The sequence below is a fragment of the Cuculus canorus genome, chromosome 14, assembly GCF_017976375.1.
Source record: "Cuculus canorus isolate bCucCan1 chromosome 14, bCucCan1.pri, whole genome shotgun sequence".
Taxonomy (NCBI): Eukaryota; Metazoa; Chordata; class Aves; order Cuculiformes; family Cuculidae; genus Cuculus; species Cuculus canorus.
This window is the reverse complement of record NC_071414.1, coordinates 16,881,563-16,909,230: the sequence shown is the minus strand read 5'-3', so window position 1 is coordinate 16,909,230 and position 27,668 is coordinate 16,881,563. Positions and strand designations below refer to the sequence as shown.

Below are 27,668 nucleotides of genomic sequence, written 5' to 3'. Positions count from 1 at the left end.
CACATCCTGGTCTGTTCTTGAGACCGACATGAGGAGGATCTGGGATGGGGGAAAGGAAAAGAATAATGAGAAGGAACAAAAGGTGTCAAAAAGCTCAGCTGAGTCCCAAAGCTGGAAGAGAAACAAATCAATGTCAGGAATTAGAGAAAGAACAGACAAGGAGAGAACAGAAAAAGGAGCAGAACAAAACCAAAGAAGACAGACAAAACGTGATTGATTGGGAGGGAGGGTGGCAAAAGACAGCTGAGTGACTAGGGGGGTGAAGGCATAAATATGAACCCGGGGAAGTGGGTCTGGAGACATTGTCACCAGGATATCTAAGGACAGCCTGGAGAATTGTTTGCCAGGAGTAACATTGGTGTGGTTGTTGCTCTTTGGGGTGGAGATGAGGGAGACAACCTCTCGAGGTATCCTCCAGCTCTGGTCATGGTGAGGTGTCCCATGGCCCCCAGTGTCTCCCTGCCTCTCACAGCAGCCTTCAGAGAGGCCACAGGTAGAGATTTCACAGGTAAGATCTCCTCCTGAGTCTCTTGCCAGTCAACGGAAGGAGGTATCCAGCTGAACAGCAAGCTTGGAGACTTCTGTCTGGCCAGCAAACTGGCAATGGACTGTGTACACTGAGCACAGAGGCAGAGCGCAGGGCGTGCTGCAGCGCGTGCTGCTCTTGTCCCACTGTAGTTGTCTGGCTGCAGGCATCACGTAAACACATCTTTCTTCTGGGACTTGGGAGGAACACATCAGGGGAGTGCTCTGACCCCAAACGCACAGACCTTCCCCTGCCAAGGAGGTGAGTTTTTGTGGTGGCTGTTCATCCTGCAAGGACCTTCTCCCATGGCTGCAGGAGAGACACGCCTGCATTTAGCCATAGTTTCTGCACTCTGTTTAGTTTCCAGCAGGATAAGGAGTGGCTGTATTTTAAGGAGGTGTCAGGAAGATCTGAGCACAGAGGGAGGAAAATGTAGTAGCTCTTCACACCATCTCTAGAGAGAGAAAATAAAAGCAACACAATAAAATCAGTTTTTCTTATTAGTTGATAGTCACCTATAGAAATCAGAGGAGAAATTAACATTCAGACCAGATTAAGTGCCAATATCATCATTTTTGATTTTGTGTTGTCCAATAACCTGTCAAAAGTCGTCAAGACGAGACAACATTCAGGCAGTGCAAGGACTGTAGGCCGAGATAAAATATGTTTTTTAGATGATCTGGCCTTACTGGAAAATTAGGAGAACTTTTCAGCATCCAAGTGCTTGTGAATGGAAACAGTAGACTTCAAAACTAAATAGGAGTTGAGAACAGTTGTTAAGAGCTTAATTAGTTGTGTGTCCTCTTCCATGATGGGAGGAAAAGCAGCAGCCCTAGTCCTCGTGAGCAGTTAGAAGACAACCTCTTTGTTGAAGTCTCCATGTCTCCCGTTTTTTTCTGGATGAGTCTCAGGCTCCTGCAACCCTCGTGCCTGCTGCGGGCTGGGAGGGCCAGTCAAGCAGTGGGGGGTGAGCCTTGATTTCCCCTCAACCGCAGGGTCTCTGGACAGCTGTGCTAACCCAGAGCAGGATGTTCCAGTTGATTGGATGGACATGGGACTGTGCATTGCGTGACCTGGTGAGTGCAGGCAGTGGCTGCCAGACTGAGGCAGTGTGGACAGCTGTCTCCTCCCTGGAGATGGGCAGAAGATGCCCTAGGAGAGAGTAGGTCTTGGCATGCTCAGGTGATTGGATGGCTGGAGATCCTGTAACCAGGTGCGGGTTTGGGTTTGGGACCCACAGCCCTGAAATGGCAGGATATGTCATGCCTTCCACCTACTCATTTTTGTTCCTGAAACATCTGGGACTGTTGTGCTCAGGGAATCTTGCGTTGTGAATGCATTCATGTCACAACTGAATGAGTTTCCATAGTTTTCCAGAGCTGTAGAAAAGCCCTCAGGGATTCCTCGAGACTCCCAGGTGAGTATGGGCGGGGAGAGAGTCTCAGCTGTGTGGCTCATTTGCCAGTTGATAAACGCTCAGATAAATTCCTTAATAGTATTTAATTCCCATGGCATTTCTACTTTTTGCTGTTGAAGCTAATGGCCAACAGTAGCACAGAGTCACCATGATATATTCAAATGTGAAATTAAGGTGTGTACACACTGCCTGTGTACTGCAAAGCAGTGAGTATTGTCACATTAGAGCATTTGCTCAAATGTCCTATTGATGGAGGGATGTTTCCTTCCCTCTGGTGACTATTTCGCACTATAGGGAAATCAAAATCCACTTTTGAAACAGTTGCAGACTCTGTCTATTTTTATTAGGGTGTTTATGGAATGATGCTCAGCCCCTCCTACGTGTTCTCTGCTCCCATTGAGCAGCCAGCACCGTGCAGCATCAGGCCCTGTCTTGGCATCAGTTGCCAAGGAAACTGCCTATATAGAAACAGAGCATCTGTTTCTATTAGCAACAGCAGCTTCTGCATTTAAGTGTGTGTTAGAGCATTTAAGCTACTCATTATCCAATTGCGTTCCTCTGTGGGCTTTTGCAAGTTTGGGGGCTGCACGGTGAGATAACGGTTGCCACAGGAGAGCAGTTTATGATTTGTGGGACAGACAGTGGGAGAGGCAAGAGAGGGGAAAGAACAATTCCAGTGTTCACCCCATGTGAGAGCAGGGCATCCTCTCTGTAGCCGCACACACGCATCCTATAAACCACGGGAGTTTGAAAGCAGAGATGTGCGTGGCAATCAGCAAGTAGCAGAAATAAGTGTCGCTGAGCACCATGCCCTGCTGCCGTCAGGAAAGCCCAGGGCCCCTCCGTGTGTCCAGAATGCTTCTTGAAGACAGCAACGAGAGGCAGACACTTTGGATAGCAAAGGAGTGAGTTAATATAGGAAAGCTCTTGTGGGGCAGTTCTCTTTTGGAGAAAACAGGATGCTGCCAGCATGTTCCTGTAGCTATTCCCGGCAGGTACACGGAGACGGAAATGATTTCCGCCGTGATGACTAAAACAGTGAATGAAGAGCTGTTGTCTTCACCTTTCACTGTTGAAAGTGCCAGGCTCAAAGTCTGCAGGCAGGTTGGAATGGGATTGAAGCCGAGCCACTCGTTCGCTCTGGTGGGATAGGGGATGAGGCGCGGCGTCTGCTCTGCGTTCCTGAGTCTCCCCATGTCTGCTGCCTCGCATCTGTAGCGGGGAAATGCACACTGAAGGGAGACTGGATGTGGGAGTGTGAAATGCTGCAAAGCAAGAGCAGTTTCACTGAAGAGCTGCTCTGTGCTTTTGTTTGCAGTGCAAACAGCTCAGCAAAAAGGAAAGGCACAGCTCTCACTGGAAAGCAGTATCAGTGCTGTTGTGAAAGTTTTACCTATATACCTGACGGAATTTTGTTGCCTATCTCGAGGAGACTTTTACATTTTCTTTGGCAAACAGGCTGCAATCACCTGGAGAAATGGTGTGTGAAAGGTCTAGGGTGCGAATCACAAGCAAGGTGAACATCCAGGGTGAGCCACAGACTATATAAGCATTCTTAATTAAAGATGTGAACATTTTGTTCTGCTGCGATAAAGCTCATATTTATAAAACACTGGTGTATTTTCCTTAAAGAAAACAAACCCATGTAGCTCTGAAGGTGCCTGAGGTTTATCTTTATCATAAAGGTTTATCTCAGGTTTTGGCTATTCTTTGCATACGAGCATTAGTCCTACGAAGCGGAAATATTTTCTGCAATAGACAATCTAATTTCTTCTGACTCAAAAAGTTGTGCTGGAATGACTAGAACTAATCAGGCAGGGTTGTTTGGTAGCTTATAGTAAGTCTTAAAAGATGAGCCAAGCTTACAGCCATTCAGCTAAGTAGATTAACGAGTATGAATCGCCGAAGCTGCCAATTCCTCACAGAGAATTCGTATTAAGCACATTTGGACACTCCTGGTGAGTCCTTCCCAGCTGATGCTGCTCGCTTACCACCAGATCCACTGAGAAATGAAACACATTTGCATATTGCCTTAGTTGCAAAATCTGGCGCTCAAAAGGCAAATCAGTTCCTTTTGTATGTTATTGGGTCAGCTGGAATGAAATATGGGCAAAGAGTGTGTGTAAGCCCTTCAGCTTTTGAATGTTCAATGAGAGAAACACTTCAAGGGCATAGCCAGGAGCTCTGCTGTGATCTTGTTGAAACAGCTGCAGAAACCATCTCTACTTGATCGTTGCTACAACTCCTCAGCTGATGAGAACCAATGTCATAGCCAAAGCTGTCAAAACTACATAAGGGCTATTATTTCTGTAGAAAATCACCTGGTTTATTTAAACGACCCTTATTGGTACAATTAATGACTGATACCACCTGGGTTGAGCTAACATGAAGGGTGGGAGAAGGGTTCTTCTGGTTCCTGCATCTCCAGGTGACAGCAAACAGCCCTAACGTTGGGGTGGAAGGAAAACATGTAAATAACTGCTTTAATTCTTCCAGGCAAGTCTCTTGCGGAGGAGTCTGATAAAATGTTGATGCTTTTAAGGTGTTTGAGCTAGTGTTTACAAACAGCACGCTACTGCAATACCTGTAAACAGCACGTGATCTGTTTGGGAAGTAGAGGGCAGCTGATTCCAGTGGGTTTCCCGGTGCTGGTGAGTGTCTCTGGTTTGCTCAGCAGGCAGATTAGGGAATAGTTTCTGTCAGGGTTGCTGAAAGATGTTTTGCATGGTGTTACAAAGCAGTTGAGAAAAAAGTGAAATGCTGCTGGGGCTGCTCGTTGCACTTCTCATATGCTTTTGCCTTGCTATTCCAAATGGAATATTTGCTGGTTTTCTCTTCCAGTGCTGCCAGTCTCAGTGCTGCCATGTGCATAATTTTTATCAACAACCTCTCCAATGGATGCTGTTGATGCTTTGCCCAATACAGCAGATGGTAGCCAGGAACATTCTGTTCTGTGGGACCCTGCTCTAGAAAAATACATCACAGGGCTGTACAAGTACAAGGGGTCAGCAGTGCAGGAGCTGCTCTCTGTGCTGACTGTATTCAGCGTTCAATGAGGTTGGAGGAAAATGAGTCTGGCTTCGAGTACAGCTGGAATCATTCTTCAAAGGTATCTATCTCTAATCACCCTCTCCTTCTACAGTGAGAAGGCACCTAGTGCTGTTGAGACCCACCTGCCTAGAAATGAGCCTTTCATGAGGAACCTAATGCTCTGCGTCCTAGGTCAATTATTATAAATGTGTTTATAATTATTTACCTAATTGCAAGTGCCTTCACAAACGATTTTGTTAGCACTTAATGGGATTAAAGTAACATCTGAAGCTATAGTAATGGAAATATAATGCAGCATGATAGAATGATAACACCAGCAAGACTGATTTGAAGGGGATTCACGAACGTGGGTAGTTAGGGTTCATAGGAGCTTACAGTGTAAAGAACTGCTATAAAGAGTACAAACGAGCCAGGAGCACAGGGAGAAGGATGATCATAGTAACACTGCAGAAAAAAAGGAGAATGCAGGGCACCATTTTTGGAACCATGGTCAGGCTACGGGTCATGAGCACAGTCAAAAAGAAACTGAGAGTCAACCAGGGTTTTTTTACGGTGATGGTTGCTCTGAGCAAGACATTCTGATGTCTATGTCTTTGTCTTTTTCTTCTGAGATGATGTGAGAATTGCAGAGTAGTTAATTCTGAATAAAGACAATGTTGGCCTAGAATATAGAGCACAAAAAGGGAGTTGTATGGAGAAGGTAGAGAGGAATTGGTATTCAGCATCCCTAATGCAAAGCGAAGCCCATCCACAGCAAGTAAGATGTGAGGCTTATCCTCTGTGGGATGAATTCAGAGGGATGGTGGAAGCCGTAGCAGTGATGTTAAACAGGCAATGAGGACATTTGGCTTCCGATTTGAGAGTACTTTTGTTTATAGACGCAGTATCCACTTCCCAGGAAAATATTTTTGATGTTGACTTCAAACATCCTCTCTCCCAGAACAGCCCAGCCTCCTGGCTTGCCCAAGAGACAATAGAAGGAAAACAAGCACAATAGGTGCGTGTGCTAAACACTTTAATGAGCACTTCCACACCATTCTCCCGTATTTCCCCACATCTCCATGAGTCAATAAGCACCTCATGCAGCTTTTTAGATAGTGCGTAATAAGCTGTGAACCGGTCCAAACATTAGGTGTAACTTCAAATATTCACTGAATAACTGATAGAATATTTTCTGTTGTATCAATATGGTATTTCTAGTACTTTCTTTGCCTGTGTAAGCTTCTACAATGGGATTATGCTTAAAATATTTCAGATAGGTCTATACAACTTTGTGCAAAAGGCACCGTGACAAATTTTGCACACACACAAATCCACAGTTGATTTATCTGCACCTGCAAGCAGGAAAAGGCCCTTGTATTTGTTGCCTTTTGGCTCTGGAGGGTGTGTATCTCTCAGTTGTCTCTGGTCCGTTTTGAATAGCAAGTTAATGACAGTACGCAAATCACCAGTGATTATGCTTTGGTTTCCATTGTCACCCAACATAATGTCCTCCTCCAGCGGCACTTCATAATGTTATTCTGTGATTCACAAAGCATTCAGTAAGAAGCGCTGCAAGTTCTGTATTAGAAATTCAGCATTTACAGTAGTTATTTGGGAAAATTTTATCTCCTGGAGACAGAGCTTTTAAATTATGACTAATACTATGCATTGTATCTGGGAGTCTTTCATCTCCAGCTTTCTTTCAGATATTTAGTCCAGATAGACTTACATTATTCCCAAACCATAAGCCTTTCTCTTCCAATTCATGCAAGACAAATTGTTATGATTTATATAAGTGGCAAATTATCAGGCTTCAGAAAATGTATTTCTTTTTTAATATTGTTTACACTCAACCAGTAAGAGGATCTGGAGTAAGTGATGTGGATCCCAAAGCCTTGCAAAGAGAAAAGCAATGTAAGTAGAGAGGATTTAAGTCCTTTTCTTTTAGACATCAATAAATAAGAAATGCGCTGTTCTGGGATGAAATTGTGCTCCCGTGTGCAGTGATGTAAACCCACTGAGGCCAGCTATGCGGTCTCACTCTGAGCTTTATGTTGATTGCACCAACTCACGGATTGTTCTGATCATTTCTGCCCCTCTGCTGACTCTGTCTGGCAGTTTATCAACAGCTTTGCAGTTATCTGAGCCTGCAAAAGACTCATGTAAGAATCACCTTTCACTTAGTGTTTTCCATTATGCTCTAGGTTATACTAAATGCTCATTATCCTTGCATAGCTTGGATGTGTGTAACTTCAAACATAATTTAGTGTGAGAATTCAGAAACGGGGATCATCAAGACTTTTTCAATGAATAGCTTTGCAGAAGAAAAAAATTGTTGAACTGGGAATGCACCAGTAAAAAGAACACATCTGCTGGGAAAGGCGATTGTCCAGGGTGTGGGAGACCAGGATGCGTTTTTTTGTGCTGCCTTTTCCCCTTTCCAGTGAGCACCTTAACACTGCTTTTGCTAATCTGGGGTTAGTTTCTCACCCAGTTGAACCTGTTAGAACGATTTTGATTTGGGTCAGAATCTCCCAGTATCCTTCCATGCTAATAGAACCAGCAAAGCTTCCACTTCCCAGCTCTGGGCAGGTGACCTCGGTAAAGTCCTTTCTCCTACTCTGTGGGTATTGGTTTTCTTGCAAAGGCAATCCCAGACTGTGAGACAAGAGCGATGACAGCATTTCTCTGATCTTGGGGAGTGCTGTGAGGTACCTGGGGCTCTTCTCAGCCACATCCCACAGCCCGCTGGCCCAGTCCTGCTGCTTGTGATGCAGGAGGTTTTTTTTCATTTCTGTTTGGGAAAAAGGAAAAACACTCTTAGAAGTTATTTGCTTCATCCCTCTGTCCAATCAGTCTTTTCTGCATGTTTTCAACTGCCAGAAGACTGACTGGCAGAATGGGACTATTCCTCATAGCCCTTTATAGCTTTAATCATAGTTTTCCCTGTTGTTTGTATAGTGAACTCCAAACTATGGCTCGGTTGGCAGCTCAGTATCTCTTTAAATCACTTAATGCTTTCTCCGGTATCATTAATATTTTATTTATGTTGTATTACTTTTTGTATCAGTCTCCATGCCAACAGTTCATGCCAGGAGCAATGTCTGATAGAATGACTTAAATCCTGAGACATACAGAGCTTTCTTTTTGGATACTGTCATTAAGTCAGATTCGTTTTGTCCTTTGCTTTACAGTGTTAGAGAGCCAGGGCTGGATGTGTTCCTCTTCTGCAGCAGCATCCAGCAAGGACACTTCTTCACAAGGCAACAGTTGAGGACCGATACTTGCTTAAGCCAGCGTGAAGCATTGTCCTAGATTGACACGAAATACGTATGGAAAGGCAGAGCCTTTATCCTCTGTGGGATGAATTCAGACCAGGTCATAATTCTGGGAAAATACAAGGTTTTGAGTAGAAAGCCTCTCCTTCAGGACATTTACACACTCTTTCTTTTGGAGTTGCACCATCCTGGCTACACTACTGTTACTGCTCTCATTCTCCTGTAAGTGCAATCCATGTAATGATTTTATTGTTTTCCTGTTTATATTGTTTGTTTGAACTGTAGGTTCCTATCTGCTTTGGCTACTGTCAAGTGAATCCTTCTGATGCCGGGCTGGAGAAGATGCCACTGAAAGGGAAGACAGAGGTAAGCTCAGCTGCCTCTTAACCACTTACAGGATGGTCACGATTGTGATTTATGCTTCAGATTTGCTGGGATCCATGTAATGTGCCTTCTCGGAGATTTATCCAAGGTCTGCTGCTGAATGTCCATTTGTCCATGGAAGTTGTCTTTCTTCCCTTTTACCATGAAGTGGTAGTAGACAGTTGTCAGCATATAAAGTCCCGCAGAATGCAAAGAACAAAATGATTTCTGCAAGGATGATTCTGTGCTCATTGCTCTTCTCTGGCTTCCACAGAAAGGTGTGACACTTGCTGCTGTACTGTGTATGACTGGGACAAGGTGAGATGACGGGCGCCCAGTCCCTGGCTGAGCAGCGCTGGGTCTTACTGTCTTGGTGTTTCTTTACCCACATCTCCTACCAGCCTTATTCATTCAGGAGTTTTTTGAATGTGTGTGTCACAGGTCAGCGTGTTTGAGAGTCACATTTGTTATTTCAGCCTTCGATAGATTTCTAATAAAGATCAGGGGATGTTAATGAACCCCACGGGTCCTGCAAGAGAGAGCCACCCTGCTAGGATTGCATGACTTCTGACCTGCCTTCTATGGGATGCTCACACCAGCACCAGAGAAATGCAAAGACCGGTAGAAAGCAAGTGAAAAGGTGAGTAGAAATAAAACAAAAAAGAAAGAGTAGTAAACTATTCAGCTTTAAATAAGATAAGAATAAGCAGGAAGGTACAACTAAAAAGGGATGGACTGCCAGGGGAGAGAGCTGTATAAGACCACGTGTGTTTCTCCGTGTTTAACAAAAAATGGATATGAGGGATCGCAAAAGGATTCTTATTCGAAAGACATGGCACTCAAAATCCTTTATATCCCTGGGACCCAACAAATTCAAACTTCCTCTCACCATATTCTTAAAATCCTAAGTCTGTAAGATGCAGGGTATGGTATTAATCACAGGGGTAGCAACAGGCAGAGATCCAGCAGCCACAATAGCCTTCATAAGCTTCTACGCTAGCAGAGATTAAGGAAAAATTAGTTTACTGGGGGGACTGTGAAGTTAGTATGTATCATCCCGAGAAGCAATTTGTCAGTGTACGACATCTCTGTGCAACCGTAGGGGAAGGAAAAGAAAGGCCTCGGCAAAATCTTGGCTTATACAGATGGCTGCTTTGATTTTCTGTGCCAATTAATGCCAGGTAAGAACACATCCCTGGAAACCACACAATGAGCATTATAGGCAAAATTACCTCGCTTGAGATCACAGACGCCTTTGCAGACTCATGGTACCAGCCCTACTTATTTGCTTCTAATCCTTTCATTAAAAATCCACAGTGGGAAGGAAACTGGTGCATCTTTTGATGCTTGCAACGTAGTTGAGGGAATACCTACCTGTTTCAGCAAGCCAAATTTATCTTCTGTCTTGTTATTGTTTTGTTTTGTTTTGTTTTTTTCTTTGTGAAACAGAATGGGCGTTGCTTATTTTTCCCAATTAGTAGTTCTTTTTCAGATCAAGTTGCAAGCAGCCCTCTAACTTTCTGACACGGCAGGGCTGTGAAAGACCTTCAGAAGCATCAGGCAGTCTCTGCTATGAAATCTGACAATTTAAGAGGTTCCGTCCCGATCCTGACAGTAATGATTTTTTATACCCTTTTAAAATGCACTTCTTTTTCTACTCTAACAGATATTAGAGAAATAAATGAAACCTGCAGTCGTTAGTGCAGATGGGAGGGCATTAGATGATTCACTAGCTTTGCGGGTGCTAACAGCCATCCTTTACGTGTCTTGTGTTGGTTTAATGGGTAGTTTGCAGCTGTGGGATCATTGCTATATTTTGTAGTTTTGTTCTATTATTAGCTATTAAAGGAATATGAGACCACAGATAGCGTTGTATTAAACTACCAGTTCCTGTATTTATTGGCACCACCTGGGGATTAAAACAGATGCTGTCACTCCTCAGAGTTATCTTCAAAGCAGGGGAGATATAATGAATACTTGATCAAAGCACCCTCACTTCGTCCCATTGTGCAGTAATTACAGATGGAAACAGTTTCTAAACAAGCAGCGTTGGCTCAGGGGAAACGAACAGCACAGAGGCTTTGTCCCACACGGCAGGAGCCAGCGCAGGAAAGCAAAGCCAGTCCCTAATACCTTCAGTGGTTCAGAGACTGGAAATATTCCACGGTCAAGCAAGCCTCTTCCAAGGAGAAAGCCGCTGCAGGAGGGTCCAGCAGTACCTCTGAGGTACATATATGCCCTGTGGTTACCCTCTGGCCCTGTAAATACCCTGTGATTAGCAACACAGCTGCTTATTCACAGTGACCAGAACCATGTTTACAATAAAAACTCCTTCAGTGACCTTTCACGATAATTTCATCTCATTCTGCCGTGGCTGCTGGGCATGGTCCTGCCTCGCTGGAGGTTGACTGGAACCTCTTCACCCAAGGGGACTTCTGCACCTGAGGCAAAACATATTTACCTTGAAGGTAGGACAATATCTGCCCTTAAGGAAGAAAACTGGAAGAAGCCATTGGAGCTAAGATGATGTATGAAATCTGTGGCAGAGGCACTAGTTTATGTTCCTTGCACATGTGGGCAAAAGGGACACAAAAAAACAACCCAGCAAATGTACACTAAGTCACGGAGGTACATTGAAGCTTGGCTGAGATCTTGAAGGAGCCTTCCTAAATTTATAGTTCTTCTCCCTTTTTGCATTGCAGGATCTACATCTATGTCCTGTGCGGTTCTCCAGCCACAGCAAGAGGTACATTGAAAGGAACACTTCCAGAAAAGGCCCGAGTACGTAATTTGAACATTAATTAGCATTAATGTTCAGCATCGTTCTGTTACCTGGCTGCAGCCCAGTGCATGTTGACATGTGCTGGTAGTGTGTAAGCGGTGACTCTTCATAGGTGGGTTCATGGTGAGTCATCTCTGGAGCCAGGTGGCCTTTATGGTGTTGCTGTTCAAAGTTTGATGATAAGAGTGTGCTGTGGTTAATGATAAATGTTATCTTCCTCCTTCTAAAACTGTTGAAACTGCTAAGCTACATCTGAAACTGGAATGTAGTGAGAGAAAGGTAAGATGCGCCAAGGAGTCGGATCCCTGCAGGCATTGTGTTCTCGTAGAGGCCTCGTAATAATTATGAATAAAGGGCTGCTCTTCCAAATAAGTTTCTAAAATAAACCATCCAGATGGCTGTAAACATAGACCTAGTCATCAGGCTGAGTAATGCTTATTTTGAGTACGTTAACCAAGAAAAGTGTACAATTGTCCTGAATTACGCACAATTGAACTCAAGCAGATGCACACGCATAAGCAGGAATATCTCGTGTCAGACAGGGGTGATTCACGCTGTCATTCTGGTCCTGTTCTGCGGGACAGTCCTGAGAGCTATTTAAGGGTGTCTAACGTATAGAGAGGAAGAATGTTTTCTCTCCTATGTCTTCATGGGTACCAGAATCACTCAAGAACTATAGAACAAGACATGCTCTGTGCTAAGTGAGGATAAATATTTTCTCTCTCCTTTTTTATTTTTTTCTTTTTTCCTAGAGGAGGCAGAGATTCCAGAGAGATTTTCTTACAGCCTGTAAGAACAAGGTTATTTGACTTTTCAGGCAACACTAGGGTTCTTTCCCTTCATAGAATCATAGAATAGTTAGGATTAGAGGAACCTTAGAGATCATCTAGTTCCAACCCCATCCCGCTGGATCAGGCTGCCCAAGGTCCATCCAACCCGGCCTTGAACACCTCCAAGGATGGGGCAGCCACAGCTTCCCTGGGCAAACTGTTCCAGTGTTCTCACCACTCTCATGGCGAAGAAATTCTTCCTAATGTTCAGTCTAAATCTGTCCCTCTCCAGTTTATACCCTCCTTCTCCCCAGGATGTTCAATTAAAACTTGCAAAGAATGAAATTTGTAAAGCAACGCTACCAGAGAAAGGCGAATCCCAGGTGCTTTTCTAGGGCTGCTTATGTCCATAGTGTAATAGAGTAAGATATAAACCCACAGAGATGTTTTCCAGCCTGCTCTGCCGAAAATCACGTCTGTTTAGTGACAAGTGCAGAGAGGAGCCCTTGATTGCTTTTAATGGGCACAGTTGGTGGGATGGCTTTCAGCAGCAGTTACTGCCTGAGTGGCGAAGCATCGTCACAAGGTCTGTCCAGCTGAGGAGTACAGGAAGGGTCTTGTTGGCTAAAACCATTGCTTTATATTTCCTGACTTCACTCCTCAAATCTCAAGCGAATAGCTTTGTGCAGAAAACATCCCTGATAGCATTACAAAGGCTGCTGCGAAGTGTCCTGCCGGTGCCAGGGCAGGTGGGAGAGCTGTGCATCGGTGCTGCCCTGCCATGGGCCTTGCATGGATCCCCCCGGCACAGCACAGCAGCTTCAACTGGAAAAAAAATCACCTGAAACTTGGTTTGTCCGCTACATACCAATTTACATAACTAAACCTTGTTCTAAAATACAGCGTGAGCAGTAATATTGCTTTATTTGTTTTTTTCCTGAATGCAATTTTTATTAGCTGTGAAATCAAGCCGCTTCGTGAGCTGGAAGTGTGTGAGCAGCCTTTAAGTACAGGAAGGTTATAGTGGTATAGGAGAGAAATGAAACTATTAGAACCTCTTGAGGAATAAATTCAAACCTTCATTAATCTCTGTGGGCTGCACATCAGCTCTGAATTTTTATAGAATGTAGGTGGCATTTTTAAAGCAAGTTGCTGGAATTGGTTGGCTTAGAGGGTTGACTTAGATGATAACAGTATGTTTCGGAACTGTGGTCCTCCTCCTGAACAAGATGCAAGCTGTGGTTTATGCAGTGTGTGCCACCGACCCAGGGCTGTGCCACGGTATGAAGGTGGTTCCAGGTCGCTGCAATTCCAGCACGGGAGAGCACTTGAAGCAGTGGGGCCAACACACAGAGCTGCTGATAGACTAGCTTTGATTTTTTTTGATATTCACTAATTCAGTTTCAGCGTGGGTTATATGCGCCTTTGCTTTATTCTTTTTTTCAACAAACAGTAATACTTCCTTATCTGGGACAACTTAGCTTTTTTTTTTTTTACAGTGAAATCCCAATTAAAATTGAAGAATGTGGTGGAAGTGCCACCTCAGTAATTCTGTTTCACTTCTGCCCTTCCCCCAGCCCTCAGAAGGGTCCTTTGCTATTTGCATTTTGGTGTCACGGGAGAATGAGGTTACACGTGGCTTTGACACAGGGGATGTGCTTTTGACTCTTGAGCTATTGCCTATCTCTCAACTGCGTCTGCGAGCATCAAGATTTCTGACTTATCACTGCAAAAAGTATAGACAGAAATAAACTATTGTTCTTGTGGAAGTTTCGTTTATGACTGAAATGCTGTCTTTAATCAAGGACAGGCTTTGCACCTAGAAAGAATAAAGGCTAAATTCTAGCTTCAAGAAGGAAGGATTCCCTATTAGAATTTTAGAAGAGCTCTCACTCACTTGGTTATCGCTTGCTACCTCAGATCTAGGAATTTTCCACGTCCCATCAGAACTACTACTAGAATTTGAAGAACGGATGAAGGAAACCCTGCTTATTATGTAAGATGACAGCAGAAACATGGTTTTGTTTACATTTAAAGCAGTTCGGGTTTGGCTTAGGAAGATATGGGTTGGAGGAGAACCTACCCTTCATATTTTTAAAGTGAGTATAAATAGCTGAATATCCACTTTGGAAAAGCAGCAGGTGATGATTTGGCCACAGTAGGTCCTAAACAAGATGGAATTTTTATCTTTGTGCAGGTGTGAATGAGCTGAAGATACTGGAAGATGTGTTCCCCTGGGAGCCAGGTAGGCCTTTCCCCAAAAATAGAGTAAGAGTACAAAGAAAAAAAACCTATCTGAGTGAATAAAAGTCAGGTGAAAAAAATACTCTTTCCTTCTAGCAAGAAAGCAGCAGTTCAACATTTCTTTGGTGTAGTAATACAGCTTAATAAGAGCCAGATTCTTGTGGCTTTCTGCATTGTTAGAGTGCGTAGGCAGGTTGCTAAAAAGAGCTGATGAAAAACCCCGCAGAAAGAGGATTTTTTTTCCTCTCCTGTAGCTTTGATTTTGCTTCAGAGCATCCCAGAGGCAGAGCTGTGCATTCCTTGTTGATGAGCACAGCCTGCCGGCTCGGGCTGCGACCAGCAGCCACCAGTCCTCCTCCCTCCTCTGTCACCTGCACAAGATTGTGTTTGAGTCTAGGAATGCTTTGGTTTGCCTTTTCCCCTTGGGAATGGGTACACCCACTGAAATCCCTGTGAGAGCCACAGCTTTTACTCAGAAAAGTAGAGAATATATAGGGGAAAAAACTTGCAGCTCTCTGCAGGGACCGGAGGTTGGAATTTTACAGTCAAAATCCAGAAAAATCTCCTGAAACAATGGAAAATATAACCGCAAAAAACTCTAAATAACACTGTAAAGCAGTAAAGCTGTAAAGCAGTGTTGTTTCTAAATGCATGTACCCAATGACCTTCTTTATAGGATGAATACACTTCTGTTGTTTGTGGTTGGGAATCATCGTGTAAATTTGGCCCAAAGCACGTTTTTGCACAGAAAACACTTCTGCATAAAATCAGCTTTTTACTTTGATAGGAGCTCCCATTTTCACATGAAAACCTTGGAGTGAGTTATCACAATCGGTGTTCCACAGTCCTTGAAATCGGAAATGATACTGGTTCCCAGTATGAGACTGGGAGAGCTGCTCTGAGGTGACGGCTGCATTGTGTGACGCTATCAGCTGCTGGGGTACAGGTAGAGGTTTCCTTTTTGGAACTGGCTGCTTAGTTTCAACTTTCTGTGAAGTCCATGTGCCACCTCTTTGAGTGGACAGGAGAATGACCTTCATGGTAAGGAAGATCTCAGCCTTTGGGTCTCCCGCTTCCTCACCACCTGTGCTTGGTGAGGAAAAAGCTGTGCCTGCCGCAGGCGTAGCTGCCAGAGGAGAGCCTGGTGTTGGGGCCAGCAACTGCCGCACAGAAATTTAGCTCAGCAGCAGATTCCCCTGCACTCCTGCTGCGTAAGCCCTAATTAAACCTTTGCCGCAAAATAATTAATCATTAGAAAGGGAATCAAATATTAGTCTGTATAATGGTAAACATTACTTATATATTAACAAGCTCATTAGCCACTCATTAGCCTTTCAAGCCCTTCCAAATCCCCTTTATCACACTGCAGGTTTGTGTTAAATATCTGTGCCCTTTTTCTTGCTATTAAAGGCATTACAACTTCTTTAGTTGTTTTGCCCCTTTGATTATCTCCCTTTTTGTTTGGCTTTATTAAAATACAGCTATAGTGAGGACTTATCTCGTCCTTGATATGGAGACATTAAAACTTCCTGGAGATTGAGAGAATCACTTCCTAATATTATATATGATAGCTGGAGCAATGATTCTTTTTTTCCTATTGTTGCTCTTGCAGCTTGCACTGGGCATTGGCAGATCTTGTCCCTTACACAGGAGAATGTGTCCTATAAATATACAGAACAGGGATCAAGAGAGGGCAAAGATAATGGGTACAATCCTATTTTTGGCCCCTGACTTCCAGGACTTTAAGGCAAATCCTGAATTTCTCTGCACCTCTCCTCCCTTACTAGAAGTTAGGGCTATTTCTCTTGTGCCTTGTCTATACTTTTTCATTAAGAAGTCAAGTAAGTTTGTTCGTTAAGGCTGTAGTTTATGCAGGCTGGTGCCCAACATCAGGTCTCCCAGCTGCAGGGTTTATAGCCCAGTCGCTGCCAAGGTAAAATGATAAGTGTGAACCAAGTGGGTGAAGAAGAGAGCAATGGGACCTGCTGCCTGTACCCTCCAACTGTAGTAGTGAGAGCTTTGTGGCCAAAGCAAGGGCAGAGGTGCTTTTAGGGGGTCAGGCTGGGTTGTAAGGAAAGTATTCGTAATGGCTGGATAGAAGAAACATCAGTCCTCCACATCTGAAAGTCATCTTACAGCACAGTTCTGGTAGTTCTTGGTTATGAACTCAGGGCTTTCATTTCCCTTGGTTGGTGAAGGAGGCAAACACAGACCAAACTAGTACTGAAAGACCTGTTTGCCAGGTGCCTGCTTGGGGTGCGAGAGGCAGCTTGGGGTGCTGCCCAGAAGCAGGACTGATGCTGCCTCCTCCAGCCCAGGGCAGCAGCCCAGACGTGGCCCTGGTGCAGGCAGAGATCTGCTCTCAGCTGGAGATGTGTTTGAAATCCTGTCCATGCTGCTCTGATCTCCTGTATTTGTTGCAATGGACTGAGCCTCAGCTTGTCCTCGCTGAGTAATCCTTTATCTCTTACATCTTTTAATTAGGACAATTTCTTCTAGCCTGCTGGAAGTGCTTTTCTCATGGAGATTAATTAAAAACAAAGCCTAGCTCTGACAATTTAATGCGCTGTGAGCTCTGGTCAGGATGCAGGCAGTCTTCTAAGCCATTATTCATGACACTGCTCTTGCTTCTTATTTACTTTTAAACCATGTTTTCTGGGAACTGGGGACAGTAGTCATTGGTTGTTCTCTGTAAAGTTATGGGCAGAATTGGTCCAGCTGTGTGAGAAGCTGTGTGTGAAAGAAACATCACCTCTGCACTGTGGGCTGCAAAACACATCCCACGCTGCTGAAAGCAGTGGCGTGATGCCCGATGCCCGCGAGCTGTTCCTTTGTTTCAGGATTTGCACCTCTGGTCAGCAGGAGTTCCTGGCTTAAAACCTTGCAGTTCAGCTATTTAAAAGCAAATTAATGGTTTCTGCTGTTCGCTCTCTTTCTTTAAGCAGCAACTGACTGGTTTGGTCTTTGCAAGGTGTGAAACAATTGTCTGAAGGCTTGGGCAGTCAACAAATCAATATTGGTTAGTTAATGGCTTTGTTCTGACCTTCTACAGGGTGTCTATTTAAATTCTACTTTGATTGGCCTGTTGGATTTGCAGAATTAGGACAACCTCTTGGAAAATAATCAGCCTCGTGTGGATGGCTTCAGGTTAGTTTCATCTTTCTGTAACATATTTTCCCATAAAAAGTCATAATTCTGTATCTACAGAAAGAGTTTGGACAAAGTTCCAGTCCTTCACTGTATGAATTTGTCCAACAAATATTAAATCTTATATTTCAAAGCCAAAACTAAGAGCTGTTACAGACTGGATCAAGCCTCACTCGGCAGGTGGGTTGATGTGACGCTGGCCTGCCACAAGTTTCCACTGATTGATGGGAGATGGGACCTGCACATCTCGGGTCTAATCCAGTCTGGGACTCACTTTATTTTATCCTCTGCCATGTCTGTAAGTTCTCTCAGGGATCTTTTAGTAAGGCTTCTTAATTTGAATTCTTATAAACAGAGCTTGGAGAACAATCCATGAATATAACATTGTTTCTGCTGATAGCACACGAATACGCAATGCTGCTTCCTTGGGTGTGTTCTTGGGACCAGATGAGAGAAGCGCTCTGATGAAGTGGGATTTTGCCTGCCATGAATATTTATAGAAGAAGTCTTGGTGTCCTGATAGTTCCTGGCACGTAAGTGTAAAAGGGGAGGAAGCAGGTATTTTTTAGCAGTATTTTTTATGCATCTTTTAAGTCCTAGATAATATCATGCTCTTCCACAGCAAATTCTGGAATGCAGAGCAGAATCCTCACTAGTGGCCGGACTGCACTGCTTCCCTTACAGTGATGCTATATGGGCAGCAGCTGATGGGGCACAGCTGAACCTCCTCCTGGACCCCATAATTCAGCAGAGCTATTGGCAGTGCAGTATTGCTGACCAAAACATGCATTGACTGCAATATTCAGCGGTAGGAGAATATTCCTGTTGGTGTTGCTGGACTTTAGCACAGATGTTTTCGGTAAGTTGCATTCAAATGGACGAATTGTAAATGCATAACATGTCCAGTTACTATTCTCATGTGACTTGGCATACAATATCATGAGAAATGGGAATTATATTCTACCTAGAGTAATTCTGCATCCCAGGGGATAATAAAACACTGAGTGAGATGGGAAAAGCAATGATTTGATCTAGGAGCCAGGCATAGAGTTGTAAGGAACTTAATTTTTAAGATAACGCTATGGAAGCAGAGCTGTTTTTCCATTAGTGAAAAAGGCTTTACACAGTTGCTGGGAAGTGGGAAGGGGTGGAAAAAACAGTGTTACCATGAAAGATATTGCTTCTTATGGGGAAAGGTGAATATTTGAAATCAGCAATATTTTCTTGTTTGAGTAGTGGAAGACAGCCCAAAGAGTCTTGCACATATTATTACTTGCAGTGCGTTTGGTGTTTGGTCCTCTCTGCTGAATGTTGACATTTAAGTGTTCCATCATGACTCTACATTGCAAAAGGTATTGGGCAAAAGCAACGGATCTCCCCTATGCACGAAGAACAGCTATGGGAAATGCTGCCCTGTGCTGGAACACTGGCAACTCCCTCTTGCCCAGACAGGGTAATCTGGGACAAATGCCATTTCAGTTGTTGTAGCAGCTAAAGCCTTAAAGCCTGTAAACATCATCAATATTATTCTTTTGATTGCACGCTCAGTACCAGCACTGTCCGTGTCTGAAGGCAGCTGGGGTGTATTTTTGTTCTTAGAAGGTGATTTTGCATTCACATTAAAGATGCAATAATTTCAAATTAAACACCACAAATAAGGAGTCGTTTTTGCAGACTATAGTTTGTCACAGAACCTTTGGTTTCTTACCTTTATGCATCTTATGTGTATTTTAGTTTAAGTTTTGCTTTCTGACTCTTTTAGACTTCAGAATTCCTGGCGAGATTGCTTCATATGATGATTCCATTGTTCACACGTCTCAGAAAAGAAAAAAATGTCCATGTCTTGGATAGTCAAAAGATCAGACAAGTATTTCACTCAATGTACAACAAAATATTATGAGGTAATTTTATTTTTTCCCATTTTTAGGTAAAAATATTACAGTATACAAGATAATTTATTAAAGGTAAAAATACAGTATTTTGTTTTTTCTAAACAGATCTACGTACAGTACACATTTTTATTTTGTTTTCTTTTTTTTTTTTTACAAATATAACTATTATTCTATTAGGCTATCTGTGTTCTCATCTGGCACTTAAGAACTGATCCCAGGTCACCTTCTGCTTCTGCTTGTTTTTCTCAGCTGATGCCTAAATGTGATGTTCATCTTATAGGTGTCTCTTGTAAACAAACAGTAGAGTTCAGTGGTTCCCTAGTAGTAAGGTGTGCTTTGAGTAGTTGAAATCACGTAGCTAAATATAAAAACCCAAGCAATCCCATTTTGCTGTTGTGTTGCGCACTCATCGATTTCCCGTTGTGAAAGTGCAGCCCGAGTCCTATTGCTGCAACCTTTTCAACACTTTTAATCCCTTCCTGGTCTTCTTTAAGAATCAAACACATAAACCCATAATCTCTGCAATGATTTTTCCATTTTTTTTGTCTGAATGTTCTCAGTGGAACTGAAGCGTTTTCATATTGATTTGAAGGTTTAAAACTACTGGGCAATGTTCTCGGTGATATACCTCACCCTGTGGTTTGCTGTTTGGCCTCTGGAATCCAAAGCTGAGCTTGGTTACGTCGCTGTCACTGGGTCAACACTATTCCTTGAACTCAACACATTAGCACAATGTATGTTATTTCTGAGTATTCTTGGGAAGTGGGTTTCACACTGTTATGAAAATTCCATACACTGTTGTTGAAGCTGGGATCATCTAAGTATAAAAGAAAGACCAGGCATGTACAAAGGAGACCATATCGATTAGTGGACTAGCTAATATAGCTGGGAAAGTCAGAGAAGAGGTTTTGGTTGGGAACCCCTTTATCAGGTCCTGGCAGAGGGGTTGCGAAAGATGCTTTACCCAACAATCTCGATTCCTTTTTTGCAATGCTCTCATCCAGTCTCAAAGGTAAACGACCTCTACCTGCCACGCTTTACCTTGGTGATTTCAGCAGCAGATTTCTCATTTGCTTTTCATTAGCCGCAGTGCTCTTCAAAGTTATCTTCATGGTTGCTCGTGTAAACATAAAAGGAGAGCGCACACCCAAGGGTAGGAATTGTTCATTTTTTTCAAGGAATATGCTTGGCACAGGTATCCTTCAGACCTCACCCAATTCTGATTCGTACAGTCTCAGCTGGTATAAATGAGCACAGTTGCATTGTCTTCACTAGAGTCAAAAAAGTGGAGATTTGACTTTTTTTGCCTTTTACTAGAGGTGCCTTCCCCGCGGTGCATCTATTTCTGATGTCAAAGGGCATATATTTTTACCAGTAAGTCACTTTCATAACATAAAAGGTTTAACTGGTAACTCACCGAGCACAGGAGTAATGCAAAGTGCTCCTACCAATACTTGCTAATTAGCAAAAGTTGAATGTGCAGTGCCCATCTTTTGCGTGGTTTTTGCCCTCCTAAGATGCTGGTTGAGAATGAATAATGTTTAGAAAACCAGTTGCCTTTCTCTGGGTTTGCCATCAAATGTCCTTATTTAAGTTCTTCCCAAATTTGTCGCTCAGCTGCTGTATTAGTTTTGCCAGTTCACCAGTAGCTTGTGACTTTTCCTCTAAAAGTTCATAGCGGAGACTAGAAATATCTTGCTTTATTTCTTTAAGTTCTCCTAAAAGGAAGAAAATGTTCTTGTTAGCAATATTGAACCAAATAAATAATCCCTATGGTCTGAGAAAGTATTAGTTTTGGTGCCCTTGGTCATGAATGCGTGTGGAGCTCCATATGATGTCCCTGCATTTATGCACTTAATATTTAGCTTGTAAGAAATAAACTATACTTGCAGCAGTGGTGCTGATAGCAAGTATGTACGGAAAGTTCATCTTTTGTCTCAAGTCTATTCCTACTCCACCTACAGATCTCCACCTACTCAGAGCATTTGCAGTGGGTAGCAGTTAAGAGGTGGTAGAAGGAGGTTCTCTTGCGTTCACATACAAGTCCTACATGACACCATGACCATACCAATCCTCATCCTGTTAAAATAACTCCTTGGGGCAGGCATGGGCAGCGCGGTTAGAAATTGTTTTACTTAGGAATCATGGCAAGGTTAAGTGTTGGTAATACCGTGGGTGTTGTAAAGCAAGGAGGCGTTGAACTATAGGGCAGAGCAGCATTATAAAAAGACAGATCCTATAATATATGTGTTCTGCTAAGGAAAGTTAAGGACACAGAATTTCACAAACATAAAGGTTGCTCAGAGTCAACGCTGCTCACCTTAGTGCGAGCATGAGCACACACTCACTCTGCAGAGGATGTTATCAAAGCCAAACACTCTTACTGGCCATATCTATAGCATAACATTACATGCTTTAATCTGTCAGTTATAAAAATCCACTTGCCTTCATTGACCTCGTCATTTTCTCGGTCAACCTGAGCCTTCAGTACGTACCGCTTAATCAGACGTTTCATTATTTTCTGAAAAGAGGAGAATAGAAACACTTAACGTGAGCTTATGCACTTTGTCTTAATTCTAGACTTACCATGAGAAATTCAAACAGCTGACTTCTCTTTGGATAAAACCCACTTTATAGAGGATGTAAAGAGAGCTTTTTTATTGCCTTCCCATTTATTTTAAACTTTATATTATGAACTTTGTACTACCATAGTTGATTGACAGCCATTCCATAATGAGCCCATGTAAAAAGCACTTTGGGGTATTCTGTGGGCTGCCCTCAAATGTAGAATATGTCCCACAGACAGAAAGAAAATACAGATGATCCAATAGCAAGCTAAGAAATGGATTCCAGAGCCTTTCTTTAGCATCTCGCTGTTTAATATATCAATAAAAATAATTTACAGGAAGAAATAGATGGTTAATTAATGATAGCAAACTCATTTGTGATGAACTAAATAGCTGATCTGAAGTTTATAGAAAGACTCTGTTTTCCTAGCAATTTGGGTTTTAGGAGAGAAAATAAATCTAGTGAAGGGCAGAGAAAAGAGAGTTTGAACAGAAGTGGAGAACTTGGCTTAAATGAGAGATGTTTCTTAGGGCAATAGCAGATTTTAGTGGACATACACGGGGAAAAATAGAGCCATGTAGACATACAAAATGGGAGATGATTGTTAGTATAGAAATAGCATAAATGGAAAGAATAGGAGATGATTATGGATACGAGCTTGCAATGTGATATTGTTCTAAAAATGCATGTTACATTTATCCAGGACTAATGTAACTTTAGGTAGGTTTAGGCTACGCACAGGGTTACAGCTGAAGGCCTCCGTCATTGCCAGTTCTTCACTACAGAAAAGACACTAATTGATGAGGAAATCTCAGCTATGATAAAATAAAAGGGATTGCTGTATTGGAAACAATGACTTAGGCACATCTTCTGCAAACAGAAGAATGCTCAGTGAGCACCCAAGAACAGATACACAAATGCATTTCATTGACCACATGGCCACAGCCAGGGCTAAAGCTTCTCCCAACACGGGCTCACCTGTTCACAGAGCAATTGCATTTCTGCTCTGAACATCACTGAAAAACACTGCAAAGAGCATGAAATGTGAATTAAGAGATGGGTACACCTGCTCTTTTTCCTTAGAAGCCAGATATGAATTATAGTAGTGCATAAGGCATATGAACATCAAAGAAGGATCCAGTCATTTCTATATAGGTCATGCAGGCATAGAATAAGGCGTGTCTAAGATTGTCCTTGTATCAAACAAGCATCTGGCTAACCAGGTGAGTCATTAAGGCAACAGAGATGAGGCTCAGTGCACGTACGGTGTGTTGGAGATGGCCAAGGTAGTAGAATCCAGAGGGAGGTAGGGTTGTCACCTGAGAAAAGATAAATGAAGTAATGTTTGGGGAAAGTAGGGAAATCCTGGATCCAAAAAGAAATAATTTTTTTCAGAACAGACAACAGAGGAAATTCAGACTAAAACAAAGAATCAACACGCAGTGAATGCTCTTTTTACCTGAAAAAATACGATAACATAACATCTATCTATTCTAGTTCCCATACAACTTGTATTTTTGATGGACACATCTCAAATACTATCCTGTATTAACTGTATGTGACAGAAGTCACAAGCTTGAGGCTTCCTGCTTGATGCTGTGCTTGAGGACACTGCAGATGTTATTTGGCATTAACGTTGGAGGTCCCAAGGCAGCATTAATGGGAGGAAATGCTTTGCACCGACACGTCCCTGGCCAAAATCGCATGCAAGTGAGTGGTAATCAGAGGGGACTATCCACAGGGGCATCAGATCTCTAACCTGGTGACCTCAAATGTAAATGTTCTCAGTTAGGCAGCAGAAGAGCTCAACACTGAAGCGAGCAAAGGAATTTGCTCATTTCTCACCTCTTTTCTATTTTGAATCTTGAAACAGCAGAGAAATATACTTCTGAGCCTTTAAAATTACAAACTATTGTTTGTATTTTTTTTTCCTGACAAACCCTTTCCTGAGTTTTGTAGATGAAGACATTGTTGGCAGCATGACAGACTGCCAGTGCTTAACGTGGGAAAAACTTGTGAGCCTAGCACGGCATCGCTGCAATGTTCCCTCTTAAATTCTCAGCTCAGAAGTGTTTGATAAAGGCATCATTTTGCCTAGACTACATTATTGCCAGATCCTGGCACTGTGTGTTGACCTGTACTTCCTACTTTTCAATCTATTGCATGTTTACATTCTGCATATTTTTATCATCCTTCAATAGAACTGTCTGTACGTACTTCAAGTACACAGACTGCAGATGCATCACTTGATAAATACCTTTAAAGAAAACAGTTCAACAAGAAGCTACCTCTTCAAAGGTTTTCCCAATTGCAGAAGAAAGCTTGCGGCCTGGATTATCAAACTCTTTGTTCTTCTTTATACTCAGATAATCAAGACTATTACACTTTCCTTATGTTATTTGAACAATTTTTTCCTGCAGCAATTGAAACATTCTAAGATCATTTGAAGACAAGACTAGTAGGAGCATTATTAAAGCAAAATAACAGGTAGTTATCCTTTTTCTATCTATTTTTCACAGCTGCTCTTGGCTTTTTAAACGTTGGAAATAAGAGTATAATTTACCACAAACATTAGGTGGTCTCATTTAGAAATAACAGCTATAGGAAGAGAATGTGTCCAGCAGAGGCTGACACATCTTTCCATTACCCATGGGTTTGAATGGATGGAAAAGCTCAGAAATTCTGAAATGCCATTTTGAGCAGGACACAATCATCTCTTCCCTTTGCCTTTGATGGTACCAGGCCAACTAACTCCAGATGCCGGAGTGAATGTATCCAATTTCTAACTTAGATTTTCAGATACACTTTCTATCCTGGACAAAAGCCTGGTCAACTTTTAAAACTAGTAGAAAGTTACTACTGGTCTGCTGTACAGCCTGGGAGCCCTCTGTGCTGGATGCTGTACCAACACAAGACAAAGAAATTGTAGAATTGCCGTGGCACATTTTATCCGACTTAACTATTGCTTTCCTCAACTCTCTTTAATGTTGGTTCCTTCAGGCATGCCACTTGCTGCCAGATTCCTTTTCCTTTTTGTTAAAAAATAAGGAAAAAAAAATCCCATGGGGCACATTTTGCTTATTGTGTTACTCTACTACGCTTTTGCACAAGAAATAGTATATCTGCTGGCACAAACACTCCAGCCAAGAGAGAGTTGTGTTAGTTCCCACGGTGGCCTGGGGTGCCCCGTACCACTGCTGTAGCCACAGGTACTATTGAACTGTACCACATTGCAGGTTCGGCTCGGTAGGACGAGTCACTGGCAGAGAAAGCACATGCAGATGTTAAAGCAGATGCTGGAGAGGTGATGCTGTGTTATGACAAATGAAATGCTGTCAACGCAAGACTGGAGGATTAAAGCTTCGATTATATTTTCTCTATTAAATTAAATAGCCTTGAGTGGAATTAGTCAACATGACGAATACTAACGCCACGTGTCTTTCCACAGGTGATAGGCTGTGTTTGCCTCAGAGTACGTGAAGTGCCCCAGCCCAGTCCCCTGACTCCGCTAAGCCAAATCCATCACACGATGGCATCAACTGGAAGAAAGGAAACACAACTCCTGCAGGTAAGAGCTGCTCACTGACAGATCTCTTCCCTGGCTCTTCCTTTCATGCTGTGATTACCTGATATCTTGTGGGCTTGTTATAAGCATTCTTCCCAGAAAAAATTTCTGTATTTCGAGTGTTAGAGTGAAAACGAACTTTCTGAAATCATAAAACATCATGATATAATTAAATCAATGACAGCTTCTCAGACCTGGAGAGCTTGAAACTAAACAGAGCTTTATAAAAACAGTAGGAAATTGTTCAATGTCTGAGTAGAATAAAAGCCAGAGCATTCAGATCTAAATATGTAAATTTTTGATAGACAGACACCAGCCCCAAACCCACAAATTACGGAAAAGAATTGGATTATGCGTTTTTTAGACCAAAACAGCGTTGTCACATAAGTTTTAGACATGAAGGCATTAAGAGGCACAAAATAAGTTTACCTTAAATAGATTGGTGATTATCAATTTAGAACACGATTTAAGAAAGGAAGAAAAGTACTTAAGTTTAAAGAGAATAGATCAATGTAGTAAAAAACCCAAGCTCTTAAATAGAATTGATTTTCACCAATCCTTTTAAAACAGCACAACCATTTGCCACCTCTTTAACTCAAGAAAAATATGCATTTTTTTATATAGACCAGTATTTTTTATCAGAGGAATTGGACTAAAAGTCTGAAGTAATCATTATTTTTTTATTTCTCACTCGTCAGGTGTGCCGTGGTCTTACAGAGACTGTTTTGAAGATGATCTGTGAAAAAAATCAACAGGCAAGCAAGCAATGACCGGTACTCTTAATTCCATGTCAAAGCCATGGAAACTATGAATTTTGCATGAGTTCCATGAAAAAGGGCAGGCCAGATGCTTCCACTCAGGTGGCTTGGGGAAGGAGGGCCATAGAGAAAACTTTGTTACTTTGGTTTATGCTTTGAAGCAGAAATTAAATATCAAGCAAGCAAGCTTTATGTGGTTAGATACAAACAATGTTTTAAAAACATTATCATTTTAAATCATTATTTGAGATAGTTAAAAGACAGATATTTGTTTTACTCCCACTGTTCTAGTGGGTCTTTCAGAAATTGATAGTAGTGTTAAATGAATTCATAGAGCAAAAAGCCCCCAAATGCTTTTCTATCTTGGCAATGCTCACCATGTTAGGTAGTTAAATTGATTGATAACCTGGGGTAGACCCCATGGGTCTTCTCCCTTCAGTTTGGGCTCTGGCCAAATTTGGGATAATTGAGACTGAATGAACATCAGACCTGAGCCGTTCTCTTAAATTCAATGGCAGCATAATCTCCTCCAAGGCCATGAGGAGTGCCTGGAGCTGGATGGTTCACCATGAGTTGTATTGCTCAGCTGTTTGCTCCTTCAAGGACAGCAAAGAGATCCAGACAAAGCCTTGAAGCAGACTGCGCGTTACAAAGGCAAAACCTCCTCCAGCCTCCCTTTCCTTCTCCTCAATCTCACTTATTACCTCTCTATCCTTTTGCAAGCTTAGAACTGGTGGTCGGCTGCCCATATCTCAGTTGGAGAGTCCCAATGTCACCCATTTCTCCCCCTGTGCCACACGGCTGGTTTTAAAGCCTCGGTGGATGGGTTTGAGAGCAGGCTGAGGGAACAGCAACACGGCCTAGAAGAAAGGTTGGCCAGCCTGCCAAGGAGCCCCACCAGCCTCTAACACGCAGTGACAGTAAGAAAGAAGGAAAAACACATTTCAGAACGCTTTTCTTTTCTCTTAAGAACGGGTTCCCAGTGGTGTTTTCTTGTTTCAAATCCAGCTTCAGCTCAGAAAATTAAATAAAGCCCAGGACACTTTCAAGCAAAGCTACTTCCTTGTGTCTCTGAAACCACTGAATTTGATGACAGCAGTTGAGCAGCTATGGCTGAGTTTTTGTGAAGGTTTTGGGTGTTTTATTCTCCAGGTGGACTTGCCCTGTGAGCGAGACTGTGTTTGTTACAAATTTATGTGCTAGGAAAGCTTAATCCCGGTGATTCTCTGCACTGTGTTGCAGATTTCTTTTTTTTCCTGCGGACAACATAATTTTCTCTAATTTCTCCAGCATTTTCCCATGGGGAATCAAAGCTAATGCTGTTG

General features: G+C 42.6%; 1 protein-coding gene and 2 long non-coding RNA genes across 14 annotated transcripts in view; 2 read left to right on the top strand and 1 right to left on the bottom strand.

The window, feature by feature from the left end:
• LOC128853599 (uncharacterized) overlaps window positions 1-8,207 on the top strand; it is a 37,218-nt gene extending 29,011 nt beyond the window's left edge. Inside the window, exon 10 of the long non-coding RNA XR_008452227.1 lies at window positions 8,171-8,207. This is a non-coding gene — a long non-coding RNA (uncharacterized LOC128853599). The remainder of the gene's footprint in view (window positions 1-8,170) is intronic.
• A 2-nt stretch (window positions 8,208-8,209) lies between these two features.
• The window catches only part of LOC128853598 (uncharacterized), a 34,055-nt gene continuing 14,596 nt past the window's right edge, over window positions 8,210-27,668 (top strand). For 3 of the 9 annotated variants that reach the window (XR_008452218.1, XR_008452215.1, XR_008452221.1), the window contains exons 1-13: window positions 8,210-8,354; window positions 8,540-8,620; window positions 9,094-9,257; window positions 11,320-11,398; window positions 14,090-14,268; window positions 14,367-14,414; window positions 15,201-15,359; window positions 17,466-17,560; window positions 17,916-18,093; window positions 18,183-18,419; window positions 19,323-19,461; window positions 25,469-25,588; window positions 26,284-26,358. This is a non-coding gene — a long non-coding RNA (uncharacterized LOC128853598). Of the gene's footprint in view, window positions 8,355-8,539; window positions 8,621-9,093; window positions 9,258-10,982; window positions 11,146-11,319; window positions 11,523-14,089; window positions 14,269-14,366; window positions 14,415-15,200; window positions 15,360-17,465; window positions 17,561-17,915; window positions 18,094-18,182; window positions 18,420-19,322; window positions 19,462-24,440; window positions 24,508-25,468; window positions 25,589-26,283; window positions 26,359-27,668 lie in introns of those variants that run through there. The other 6 variants (XR_008452223.1, XR_008452216.1, XR_008452217.1 and 3 more) reach the window with 6 other exon arrangements.
• The window catches only part of TRPC7 (transient receptor potential cation channel subfamily C member 7), a 106,400-nt gene continuing 98,313 nt past the window's right edge, over window positions 19,582-27,668 (bottom strand). For 2 of the 4 annotated variants that reach the window (XM_054079646.1, XM_054079645.1), the window contains exons 10-13: window positions 25,647-25,727; window positions 23,286-23,339; window positions 21,898-21,973; window positions 19,582-21,170 (exon numbers count right to left, since the gene is read on the bottom strand). In XM_054079646.1, the coding sequence (XP_053935621.1) occupies window positions 21,028-21,170; window positions 21,898-21,973; window positions 23,286-23,339; window positions 25,647-25,727 (354 nt within the window). In that variant the 3' untranslated portion in view covers window positions 19,582-21,027. The remainder of the gene's footprint in view (window positions 21,171-21,897; window positions 21,974-23,285; window positions 23,340-25,646; window positions 25,728-27,668) is intronic. The other 2 variants (XM_054079648.1, XM_054079649.1) reach the window with 2 other exon arrangements.